Source organism: Vulpes lagopus, chromosome 3 (assembly GCF_018345385.1).
Source record: "Vulpes lagopus strain Blue_001 chromosome 3, ASM1834538v1, whole genome shotgun sequence".
Taxonomy (NCBI): domain Eukaryota; kingdom Metazoa; phylum Chordata; class Mammalia; order Carnivora; family Canidae; genus Vulpes; species Vulpes lagopus.
The window spans coordinates 110,707,498-110,720,372 of NC_054826.1; the positions used below are offsets into that span (position 1 = coordinate 110,707,498).

The 12,875-nt window shown below is 42.4% G+C and overlaps 1 protein-coding gene across 2 annotated transcripts in view; it reads right to left on the minus strand.

Moving 5' to 3' along the window:
- The window catches only part of PRKCB (protein kinase C beta), a 335,898-nt gene that overhangs the window by 38,982 nt on the left and 284,041 nt on the right, over positions 1-12,875 (minus strand). For both annotated transcript variants that reach the window (XM_041749588.1, XM_041749587.1), the window contains exons 11-13: positions 9,427-9,518; positions 7,702-7,764; positions 2,299-2,437 (exon numbers count right to left, since the gene is read on the minus strand). In XM_041749588.1, coding sequence (XP_041605522.1) covers positions 2,299-2,437; positions 7,702-7,764; positions 9,427-9,518 — 294 coding nt within the window. The remainder of the gene's footprint in view (positions 1-2,298; positions 2,438-7,701; positions 7,765-9,426; positions 9,519-12,875) is intronic.

Sequence of the window (12,875 nt, forward strand, 5' to 3'; positions counted from 1 at the left end):
GTTTTTTGTACTTCCGTCAAAGATGCAGCTGAAAACTTGATAGAGATTGCTTTGAATCTATTGATGGCTTTTGGTAGTATGGACATTTTAACAATATTCATTCTTCTAATTCATGAACATGGGATGTCTTGCCATTTATTTATATCTTCTTTAATTTCTTTCAGCAATATCTTATAGTTTTGATTATGAATATCTTATGATTCACCTTCTTAGTTAAGTTTATTCCTAAGTATTTTATTGTTTTTGATGCTATTGTAAATGGGATCCATTCCTTTATTTCATTTTCAGAAAATTGTTGTTAATGTATAGAAATGATACTGATATTTGTATACTAATATTGTATCTTGTAACTTTACTGAATTCATTAATTAGATCTAACAGTTTTAGTTGAGTCTTTAGGATTTTCTACATATAAAATCATGTCACATGCCAATAGAGACCATTTTTACTTTTTCCTTTCCAATTCCAATACTTTTATTTTTTTCTTGCCTGATTGCTCTATTAGGACTTCTAGTACTGTGTTGCATAGGAGCAGTGCAAATGGACACCCTTATCTTATCCCTGCTTTTTCTGCATCTATTGAAATGGTGTGATTCTTTTATCCTATTAGCGATGTATTACAATGATTGATTTGCATATATTGAGTCATCCTGTATCCCAGGGATAAATCCCACTTGATCATGGTGAATGATATTTTAATGTGCTCCTGAATTCAATTGACCAGTATTTTATTGAGAATTTTGTATCTATATCCATCAGGGATATTGGCCTGTGGTTTTCTTTTCTAGTAGTGTCCTTTTCTGTTTTTGGTATTAGAATAATGCCAGTGTTGTAAAAATAGCTTGGAGTCTTCCCTCCTCTGATTTTTCAGAAAATTTGAGAAAGATCGGTGTTAACTCTTCTTTAGATGCTTGGTAAAATTCACCAGTGAAGCAATCTAGTCCTGGGCTTTTCTTCATTGGGAGATTTTTGATTACTAATTTAACCTCCTTACTAGTAATTGGTCTATTCAGATTTTCTATTTCTTCCTGATTCAGTCTTATTAAGTTGCATGCTTCTAAAACTTTTCCATTTTCTCTAGGTTGTCCAGCTTGTTGGCATATAGTTGTTCACTATACCTTGATTTCTTTCTCTTAACAATATGACTCAAAAATCTTTCCATATCTACATATAGATCTAATTTACTCTTTTGAATTGAATTATTGTGGTATTTAATACTATAAATAATTCGGTCTATTGTCCATTCCTTGATTGACATTGTTCAGGTTAGTACATACGGATGTACTCTGATCTTTATTAAGAGCTGCATGGTACTTCTCAATGTGAATGTAGCATATTTTAGCTAACCATTCTTTTATTGATAGTCATGAAGGTTGTTTCTTATTTTTCATTATTTAAAAATAGCACTGGAACCAAGAAAAGGCTTTGAACACATATCATTTCACTGTGTGCGTGTGCATTGAGTATGTGTGTGGCAAGCTAAGTTCCTAGAAGAAGAACTGTTTTGGTAAAGAGTATGCAGGTTTTAAAATTTGTGCCAAATTATTTAGCTACATGGGGCCTCCCATTACCATTGTTCCAAATAAGTGACTGACAGTCAAGAAAAGAATTCTAGAATACCCATTTCCAAGACTCTGTGCCACATCCTCAGTTCCTTTCCTTAAAAATCTAGTAACAGATTGCAAAATGCCACTTCCCTAAGCACCAATTCAGAGAAAAAGGAAGGCTATCATCTGGCACAGATTCTGTACCATGACATGTTGGGGAAATCCATTCTGCAACTGACCGTTTCCTTTGGGAAGGGAGGGGGAGGCAGTAGAATTAACTCTTTTCTCTTTCATTTATATCTTACTCACAAAGAGAAAAATTCTAAGTCTTTCAGGGTTGAGTATCAGTACACAGATCCTGTGTCATATGTCAGTTCAGGAAAGCCCTCTTCGTCTCTCCTTCCTTCCTCTTAACAAACATTTCAATGTCATAATTAGGCAGTATCATATGGCCATGAGCCATAGCAGCTTGAAGAATTTTCCTGATGTGTGGTGGATGGTTCTTTTTGAGTTTTATTTAAAATTTCCCCCAAACCTTGATGTATTTTGGGCCTGAGCTTCTGGATGCGTGCTAAATTAATTTGCATGTGTGATCTCAAAGGAATGATTTAGAGTACAGGAGAAGGACTAGCCTGAGGTTTGCTTGCCAGGTACCCTCCTGGACTTTTCCCAACTCTGACATGGTCATCTAGGGCACAGGAGAGACTTCAGTAAAACAAGGACATGTATTAGGGGTCCCATCAGCTCTCACCTCAGGGGCGATGTAGTCTGGAGTGCCACAGAATGTCTTGGTGGTCACCCCATCCCAGATGTTTTCCTTACACATGCCAAAATCAGCAATCTTGATGTGGCCCTCTGAATCCAGCATCACATTGTCAAGTTTGAGGTCACTGCAGCAGATATAAAAATTTAAGGGTTTAACAAATGTTCTTTACTTCAAGCCAACAGCCACTCGTGACACACAAAACACTGTGCTATGGTGTTGGGGAAGCACAGAGGGGAGTATAAACCAGCACTTGCCCTCCAGTAGTTTATAATCTGGTAAATAAAGAGGGGTCCACAGACTTGTGGGTTTTTCTTTTTCTACAGATCCAACTGTGCCAAGCATCTCACAAGGACACAATGAGACAGCAGCTCTGAGAAGAGAGAGATCCATAGACAGCTAAATAAGAAGCAGAGCATCCATAGAGGCTTCTATCCAGGAGCAGTTCAAGAGTTAGCCCTTGTTCTTTCAGGAGCCCTTATATTTCCTAGTAAGATATATTTTTCACAAAACTATTACTATTTTTGCAAATATCTCTGGAGTTCATTGGGGGGGGGGGGATTAAGCAGATGGAAAGAATCTTATTTAGCTTCAAGTTCTCTAAGCTCTCCTAGGCTGATTCCTAAGACATGACCCAAGAGTTCCCATTGATTCTTTCAATCAAAAAAAAAAAAAAGCGTTGCACATCTCCTTTGTGATAGGCACTATGCTTGGAGCTAGGGATATACTGTGAACAAGATAAACAAACATTTTGCTCTTATTCAGATGAAATTCCAGTAGAGGGAAAAAGACAATTAACAAATGTTCATATCTACAATTTATTGTGTGACTATTATGATTATTACAGATTTTGATGGGCGCTATAAAGAAAATGAGGACGATAAGTTAGTAACTGGGGTAGGTTTCTGTAAACAGGATGCCAGGAAAGTGTCACCTCCATGAAGGTAACATCTGAGCTTTAACATTAAAGATATGTGCTATACTTACATTCTTTTATTTCATCCTTGTTGGTGAGAAGAGCTTATTTATTTTTGGAAATGCTTGCATATTCCCAGCATATTGGATTACTCCAATATCATCACACTTTCCTCTTCCCCAAACATCTACTCCAATATCAACACTTGGTGTTTTAGTATCAGTAAGTAGTGATGATCTATGGGCCAGTCTTCCTCAATCTCAATAGAGTCCAATTTCCTGAGAGGTAATGGGGTCTACTATTCAATTCAGATCTCTATCTTAAATCATCTTCATTAGGTGCTGGACATCTGTGGTCCCTGCCTATTTTATTATATTTATGATGACAGCAACCCAATATTCCTTCAAAGGACCATCCTTCCCTGATTATCAAGCCATGTAAGACTGGTGGTGCTGACCCCAGCTTTTGGCTCCATGAGTGTATGTATGGGCCTAACCTGGCCATTGGAAACACCTCATCTTGTTGGTCACAGTGATTGCTCCAGGAATGGCCATGTGATCCAATATGAGTTAATCAAAGCTATTGAGCATCAGCTCTGGCACTTTTGCTGGTACTGTCAGGAAAGAGATGAACTCTTTTTACATTGGGATTGTTCAGTGGTAGAATATAAGTCTAGAAGTGCCAGGGGTCATCAGATAGAGAATAAGCTAGTAGAGAGAAAGCAGAACCTAGCAGGAGGGTGATAAAGTGAAAACTCGTAACATCATTTGAGCCCTTGGATCCATCCTGGCATAAAGTCAGATCTGCTCCCTGGGCTTTTCAGTAATGTCAGCTAAAAAATATCTCTTTTAACAAGTTAGTTCAAATTGAGTTGCTGTCATCACCTTTCACTAAGAGAATACAACCTGAAAAAAACATACTGGTATCTCCTATCTGTGTCTGTGAGATCTGTTCATCCAAGGGGAGGCCCACTTGCATCCCATTTGCCAACAGCAATACCATGATCTTTGGTGTTGACCATGGTACCACTTGTAACAATCCTTCATGCTTATCTACAAGCCACAGTGGTCTCTGAATGTCAGCTAAGAACTTAAACTGGACTTTGTAGCAACCTGCTTCACCTAAACATGCCAGGTCTACATGTGACTTGATTAACAGAGACCCACGACATCCCCCTCAGCTTGACCACAATCCCCCAAACAAGCAGCTGGGGCAGCTAGGAAATTAATAACAACTTCATGTGTTATAGTAAAGGAGCTTCAGGGGGCGCCTGGGTGGTTCAGTTGGTTAATCATCTGACTCACGATTCTGGCTCAGGTCGTGGTCTCAGGGTTATGAGACTGAGCCCCATGTCAGGCTCTGCACTCAGCATGGAGTCTGCTTGAGTTTCTCCCTTCCTCTTCCCTGCCCCTCCACCACCCTCTAAATAAATAAAATAAATAAGTAAATAAATAAATAAAATCTTTAAAAAAAGAGCTTCAGGTGCCAAGAGCCAGTTGGTTATGCAGCTGGGGACAATCCAGTCATATTCATTGTCATATATGATTTTTGACAGCCTACTGTATTCTTTGGTTTGATCTAATAATCCCTCATTTCTGCTTCAAAAGGGACTGGAGCAATTGCTTACATTTTCAGAAATCCATCAAAGGCAAAATCATCACACATCCCAGGAATGGTGATCTATAAATAAGACATGAAGCTTTAAAGGATCTTTGTCTCCCCTGTACCCAACATCTCCAGCCATGGTCCTCAGAGAGGGCAAGTCTAACATAATTCCTCATCCTTTTTACTTAAGATTCTCCAAACAACTAAAGATCTAAATGAAAGAGGGAAAGATTTGTAACATTTTGAAAGAATTCACCACATGAAGATCATCTCGATGAAGTTATAAAACCACACATCTTCTGTCATGTAATTTTTTTTGCTGGTTTTCATTTGATTATCAATTTAAAAAACTCTGTCTCAATCAAGGTTTTTGATTGTGAGCAACGAAAATCAACTCTGACCATTTCAACCTGGAAAGGGATTGTTAAAAAGATATTGGGAGTTCACAGAATCTCCAAGGAGGCTGGAGAACCAGATTTAGAGGCTAGGCAGCCAGGAATGATGCTTAATTGGAATGCAGAGCTGGTCCAGTGAAGATGTCACAGAAGCCACCATTGGGTACAGACATCTTGTTCCATGAAGCCTAACGCTGGACTCTGGATATTGTTGCTAAGAACTGCTTCCCCTCATGCCTCCAGAAAGTAGATGTAGCCGATTACTATGGCCACTCTTGATTCTACAGCCTCTGCATTTCTTGGTCACTACCTTTCGATGCATAGTGTTGTGTGAGTATGACAAGTGTCAAAGCCTGGATTGTGTGTCTGCCTTGGCTGCAGGGAGGCTGTGAGACTATCTGGCATTTTCAATCTGTATAGTAGGAGATAGACTTTGTTCCTACACATGAATGAAAGGGATTCAGATGCTGAATGCCTTAAAAGACTGATACATGTCCCCTAAAAAGTATGAAGAGTTGAGGAAGAATGGGAGAATATGTTAGTAAAGAGAGCTTTGAGTTAGGCAATGTCTTAGCACCAAAATCTAATATTTGTATTTTATGACTGGAATGGTGAAAGTTCTGGATCCCAGACCCCAAACCATGACCCTACTAGATTGGAAACCCAGCCCTGAATCCCAACCCAATTGACAATAAACTCTATTTCCTTTCCCAGTCCCTCCCCTGGGACTGGATTTTCTTTCAATAAACTTGCAGCTCCACATTTAATTTCTTAGCAATCATCAGTGGCCAGTTCTATTCTACCTAAGACCCACCCTGTACAAGAGTTAGGTTCTAAGGTTCTAATGTCAGCACATAAGGTGAAAGTCATGTAGAGTGAATGATTCCCCATGATCCTTCCTGCTGAAGTTACTGGTTTGAATTAGGGGTCATGTCATATGGAAGATAACATGTACTCTCCACCACCAGAGTTCCATTTGGCGCAAGATGCTCCCACTATGGTAGTTAAAGAGGAAATGGAATCAGAGTCTTCCTAGATGTGTCTCTTGCACAGTGATACCGGGTCGTTGAGGGCAAACATGGCTAGGAGCATGCAATTTACAATTTAAATTCTTCTTTTTCTTGCCCTATTTCTTCACTGAGCTCGCCCATTCGCCAGGTGGAACCACTCCTCTTCCCGACCTTCATTCCTCCGTTATCAGGAATAACTAAGCGGAATAGGGATTCTGTACTCAGAATGATTGTCCCTTCCCCCGCTAGATTCAGATCACCACTTCAAGGAGTTTAGAAAAAGGCCCTGGACTCTGAAGGCTGCTCGCAAGGTGCCCACCTTCCATGTCTCCAATCTACCAGTGCCCACAGCCTCCCCTCCACTATCTGCCTTGAGATCACCAGGGCTCATCACTTTATGCTTTCTAGCCCCACCCATGTCCTTCAGTTGCAGCAAGATGCCCAGGACTTCCAGGTCACCCTAACCTGCCAGACCCCGACCCTGTGCATTCTCCAGCACCCCTGTCACCACCTGGCACATGCCAGCCCCCTCCCCTGCTCCTTTTTTCTCGCTACTTGACAGACTCTATCTTTGCTGCTTTGGTATCTGTCTCCAACCACAAGAGAAGTTCTAAAAAGGTAGAACTTGTTCTTCCCTGCTGCCTCCACACCATCTAGAAGAGTGCCTAGCACATAGTAGGCTTTTAATAGGTGTCTGACAAATCAATGAATGGCATGGAATCTTACGGTCTTTGGGATCTTTTAGGGAGACCCTCCCCTGTGCCAAATTCCCTTTGGAAGCCCCGTGGCCCTGCCAGCCTCTCTTGCATAACCAACCAGCCCAAGCCTGCACTGCCTATGTCATTTGCATCCATGTGGTGTAAGGAGAATTGTACACCCCAGACTCACTGACAAATAGCAGCCTCAGGCTCAGTAGTCTGCCTTGCGTGAAATATAAAACGGTATGACTCATACAGCTATGATCATACACTTGCTCCTCCAAAACCGGGCAAATGCCAAGTCCTGAACTTAATCCTGTCTTTCAGAGCAAGCATTTCAGAGATTCATTTCTAAATTGTAGTTACATAGCAAAAAAAAAAAAAAAAAAAAAAAAAAAGAATCATTTCATAGGAATAGGATTCATTATATCCTGCCAGCCGAGAGTCTTTGCTTGCTCCCCAGATTTGGGGTCTAAAGGCAAGGGAAGGAAGGACTGGGCCCCCACTGGTGAGCGTCCCCTTTGTACAGCAAATGGTCTCACGTTTGAGGCTGTGAACCATCACTGGGTCCACAGAGATCTTCCACCACCACCCAGAGCTGCCCAAGCTTTGCCAGGGCAGTGGGCGATGCTGCTTGGCAGAACACATGCCCAAGTCAGGGCTGGAGGATTCCTCCCCCACCACGGATTCTAATTTTAAAAGCAGTTAAAGAAGAGGCAGGGAGGGGAGGAGCTGAGGGGATGGAAGGGGTAGCGGTGCTCACTTACCGGTAAATGATGCCCTTGCTCTGTAAGAAGAACAGACCGATGGCAATTTCTGCAGCGTAAAATCTGAAATTAGAAAAAAAAAAAAGCAATGGAGAGATTCAAGGACACCGTATGCCTGGCAAGCCCTCAGAATTCAATACAATATTGAACGAGGCGTGGGGCATTAACATCTCACCGCGGACGGTCAGCCACACATCTCATAACACCAAAGTATGGGAGTGTGGACGTATGGACAGGGGTTAGAGAGCCAGGAGGCTGCCTGTAGGACTAACTGGGGTGGGCAGAGGTTCAGTGGCTGCTCTGTGCAGAGGAGGCCATGGGAGAACATGGCCTGGCTAAAGAATGACAGTTTCAATCTAAGGCAAATTCAAGTATCTGAATACTAACAGCTCATCTGCTGAAGGCTTACCAAGTCCACGTACCATCATTTTAGGTCATTATCTAATGAAAATTCTAATAACCATCCTAGGAGGTAGGTCCTATGATTACCTCCCTGTCCCTTAAAGGAGGCATTGAGGCTCAGTGGCAGAAAAGACCTTGGCTAACTTATATCATTAATGAATGGCGCAGCACCTGCCTAACCGGTAAGCTCTTAACAGAGCCCCAGAGGGAAGGAGATTTGGAGAGAATCAGAAAGCCCCAGTTATACCACAGGGTTAGGTAGGGCTTTGGGGAACTATGTTAAGTGTCCTGACTGTTTTGTGTGATAAAGGGATGAGGGTCGGTGGTCAATCAGGTGTTAGAAGTAAAAGGAAAACCAAGCCCATGGCCCCATTATTATGCTGAATGCCTTAAAAGACTGATAAATGATCTAGGCATGGCACCATCTGTAAGCATGAGAATGCAAACCCTTCCAGAAGACAGTGCTCATCACCTTAACATGTGGGACGGGAGGGGGCAAAGTAGAACTGACAAGGAGTCAGCAAGCCTCTGGAGTGACTAGATGGGCCCGTAGTGAGCCCTGGGGGGGGGCTTTCTAGAAGGACAATAAGATCTAGCTGACCACCCAGGAGAGGTTATCTCTGCTAATCCTATGACTTGCTGTTCCTGTTCACCAACAGCAGGGGAGGGACATGATGAGATCCGTGTTCCCAAAAGAAAAGACTGGCTGCCTTGGGGACTGACAGGGACAGAATGGACTCAGCAGGAGAAACACATTTCCAAACACCCGAATCCATCTCCTTACCCAGGAGCCATAGGGCACAGCCACAAGGCAACTTGATCCCTCATCCCCCAGGAATGAGGGCATCTAAGAGGTGAGTGGCGTAGGGCAGAGCACAAGAGCAAAAATCTGGGTCAGAATGTGGATCTGTCTCACACTGGCTCTGTGATCTTGAACAAGTTTCTACAAGTTCTCTGGGCCTGGCCCATAGTATACTCTGCAGAAAGACTGTCAAATGAATAAACAAAACCTACCATGCACACACCCCCACCTCCTAGCCCCCCCACCCAAGGAATCCAGGAGGCCCTTCCTTAGGAGTCAAGGGGTAAAAATCAGAGATAAAGAAAGAGCTATAGTTTTTCAAGCCTCAAGTTCTTAGCTCGTGTCAGGAAAGAAAGAAAGAAGTATCCCATATCAAGCAAAATACCTTTATCCCTGGCCATACATTTCTCATGAAGCAGCAGCTCAAGGTGTTAACAATCTCTATCCAGCTGAAAACCCAAGGTTCCTCATGCCCCACCTAAGTAACCCAAGGGAAAGGCACAGCACAAGTTTGTACTTACACAGCATGAGGCTCCTTAAACCGGCCAACTTGTTGGATGTGGTACATGAGGTCACCCCCGTTCACGTACTCCATCACAAAGTACAGGCGGTCCTAGGAGAAGATAGCAAACAGCAACATCAACATCCTGTATTTCTCAGGTTCCAAAAGGAGAGCTGGAAATAGCTGGGATTTATGCTTGAAACCCCCAGGACTCTGTGACAGGTGCCTATTTGCCAAGCCCATTATTTCCCCAAGTGTAATATTTGTGCCACTGAAAGCATGCAACTGGGCACAGTTTTTTTTTTTTCCATTAATAACCGTAAAGTTGTATTTGTTGGTACTGGAAAATATAATTAGCACATTAATATTGTGACTTCGTGGAGATTATTGTTTAGGATAAAGCTAATTGTAATAAAGAATGGAAAATAAATACACAGATCATATTACAGATAACAGGTAACTGAGGTAATCAGCCTCCATGATGCCCCTTCATGATTTTCACTGCCTGGTATTCACATCCTTGTGTAGCCTCTTCCCATGAGGAAGAGGACTGACTTGCATAACCAGTAGAATACTGTAAAAATGACAGTGTGTGATTTCCATGACTAGGTCACAAAAGATACTGCAGCTTCCAATTTGCTCTCTCTTGGATTGTTTGTTTGGGGGAAGCTGGCCGCCATGTCATGGGAATGCTCAAGCAGCACCATGAGAAGGTACATCTGGCAAAAAAACCCAGGGCTTCCTGCCAATAGCCAGCCACAACTCCCCAGCTACAGGAGGGAGCCACCTTGGGACTAGACACTCCAGCCCCAGTGAAGCCTTCTGATGACTGCAGTCCTGGCTGTCAACTTAACCATTGTCATGTGAGACTTCCAAGCTAGAACTACCACCCAGCTTAGCCACTCATGAGTTTCTGCCCTGCAGAAACTGTGAGATAGTAAATGTTTACTGTAGTTTTAAGGCACTGAGGTTTGAGGTATTGTAGTAGATAACTGACATAGTGACAATGGGGAGAACGAATTATGAGAATTTGAGAAATAGTGGCCTCGGAGGGTATATCCAGAAAAAAGAGAATTGGGACCAGAAAAAGAAATCTACACCCCATTCAGGGAATTCTTTAAACATGTTTTCAAGGGAGATGTGAACTCTCTCATAGGCAGGGGTTATATTTCGCTCAGCTATGTAAGCCCTATACCTGTTCCATGACTAAAACATAGTAGGTGCCCAGAGAATGGTGCCAAGCAGACTTTATTTGGAACCAAGCTTTGCTTCCTGAGAGCTGGATGATTAGAAAAGGTTATTAAACATCTGGGTCTCCTCATCTGTGAAATGGAGATTAATAATAATAATAGTAATAACCCAGTGAGACACACGAGTGTTATGGTCCTTGGGGAATGCTTCCATGAGATTTGCCCCCTCTCCTTCCAACAAGAAGCATCTGCTAAATGAACAAATGGCTTCACCTCTTCTTAGAGACTTCCAGTTGGGTCAAGTCACTCCTTGGTGCCACATGATCCACTTAATAAAAAAATCAAAGAGAACAGAATGGAAATTATCAGCACACCCCATGCGGAGTACCCATAGGTGTTATTTTGTGAAATGTGTGTTTTGGTTATATTTACAGGTTGATATGGCTGGGTCACAATATCAGGTTTGCTGTTCAAATTTGCAAAGTTGAGACTAGGAACCCAGAAAGAACCAAGATGACCCATGAAAAGTGCTCTAACATGATGTTGGCCTTATCAAAAATGTTTCATCCACCATTAACAAAATCTTTTTTGTAGCACATGGAACTTTTTATTTTACACAGATGCATTTGTCCAATGTGGATTGAGTGTCTAATAACTGGAATGATACCTCTTATGAAATAAAGCTACCATCTTGTGAACATTTATTATGTGACTGAGCCAACCGTGTTTATATTTTGCCTCACTTAGCTCTCTAAACAGCCCAACAGGGCAGTATTACCATGCTCCCCCTTTTATTTTTTATTTTATTTTATTATTTTATTTTATTTTATTTTATTATTTTATTTTTATTTTTCCACGCTCCCCCTTTTAAAGACATGAAAATCAAAGCCTGTAAAAGGATAAGTAACATACTGAGGGTCACTCAGCTGTTGAGCAGCAGAGCTGGGATCTGAGCCCAGGCAGGTCTGTTCCAGAGCCTACACTCTTATCAGGCTGCCTCTTGGGTAAGGTTCTGAGCTAAACATTGTTTTTTTGTTTTGTTTTTAAAGATTTTATTTATTCGAGAGAGACATAGGCAGAGGGAGAAGCAGGCTCCCGGGGGGAGCCTGATGCAGTACTTGATCCCAGATCCCAAGATCACGACCTGAGCCCAAGGCAGATGCTCAACCACTGAGCTACCCAGGTGCTCCCTGAGCTAGACATTGTAGGATGTGTGGGTGTGTCCTCCCCTCTAAGAGTTTCCAGACCAGGACAGGAGAGGAGGGATGAAGAGCTCCAGCCACACAGCAAGAGAGAAGCTGGCAGGTCACAGGGGGAGAAGTACAGGTTAATCAGTTGTTTTTGAAAAGTCAAGGGACCTTCTCAGACTGATGCTCCTTCACCCGTATGATATCTATAATGAGAGGCAGAGAGGGGGCAGAGTTATCACTTCTGTTTCTCAGTGTCCAAGGCATATGAGATTTGCAAAAAAAAAGGTCACGTACAAGTTAGTGGCAGAGCGGAGACAGTCAGCCAGAACTGCCGACACCCAGCCCCTGGTTCTTTGGGGTTTTTTGGATAGAAAACAAGCCTTAAAAATAGCATCTGTCTTTGCGGCACGTTGAAGGGAACCAAAACACTTGCTTTTAAAAATTATTTTTAAAACTAGCAGATGGCATTGGCCACAGAGAGAAAAGTAAGTGAGGGAGAGATTTCGCTTGCTTGCTTTCTGCTTGGAAGAACTCAGCTTGTCCCCCAAACTCATTAGTTAGAAACCCAACATCAGGGAGAGCGCCACGGAAGATAATGCCACGTAGTGTGGTTTGTTTCTACCACAAACTGTCTGTGGGGAAATCCTGAGATCCATCATCTTTGAACTGTACGGAGTCTGGCTTTGTGCACACCGGCACTTCATGTTAAACACTGCAGTTGGCATCCTGCTCTCCTTCAATTTTCCGAACAAACACTTAATGATGCCCCCTCTATGCCAGGCATTATTCTGCTGCCAGAGATGCTGCTGTGAATAATCCATGGTGTCTGATGTTAAGGATTCCCCAGATGAGTGGGGAGACCCGGAGAAGTTTCCAAACAACAAGGTTTCCCGAAATGTAGTGCAAGATAACTTGAGGTGGAATATGCATATGGAGGTGTCTGGCTTTATTTTCTTACTTTTGTGTTTATATTTAATGTGTATTTTGAAAAACATAACCAGTCCTTGAAGCTCCTGGTTTTATGGCTATTACTGCTGAGAGGGAGAGCAGAGCGTGTGGAGTTACAAAGGAGCAGGGAGCAAGGTAGG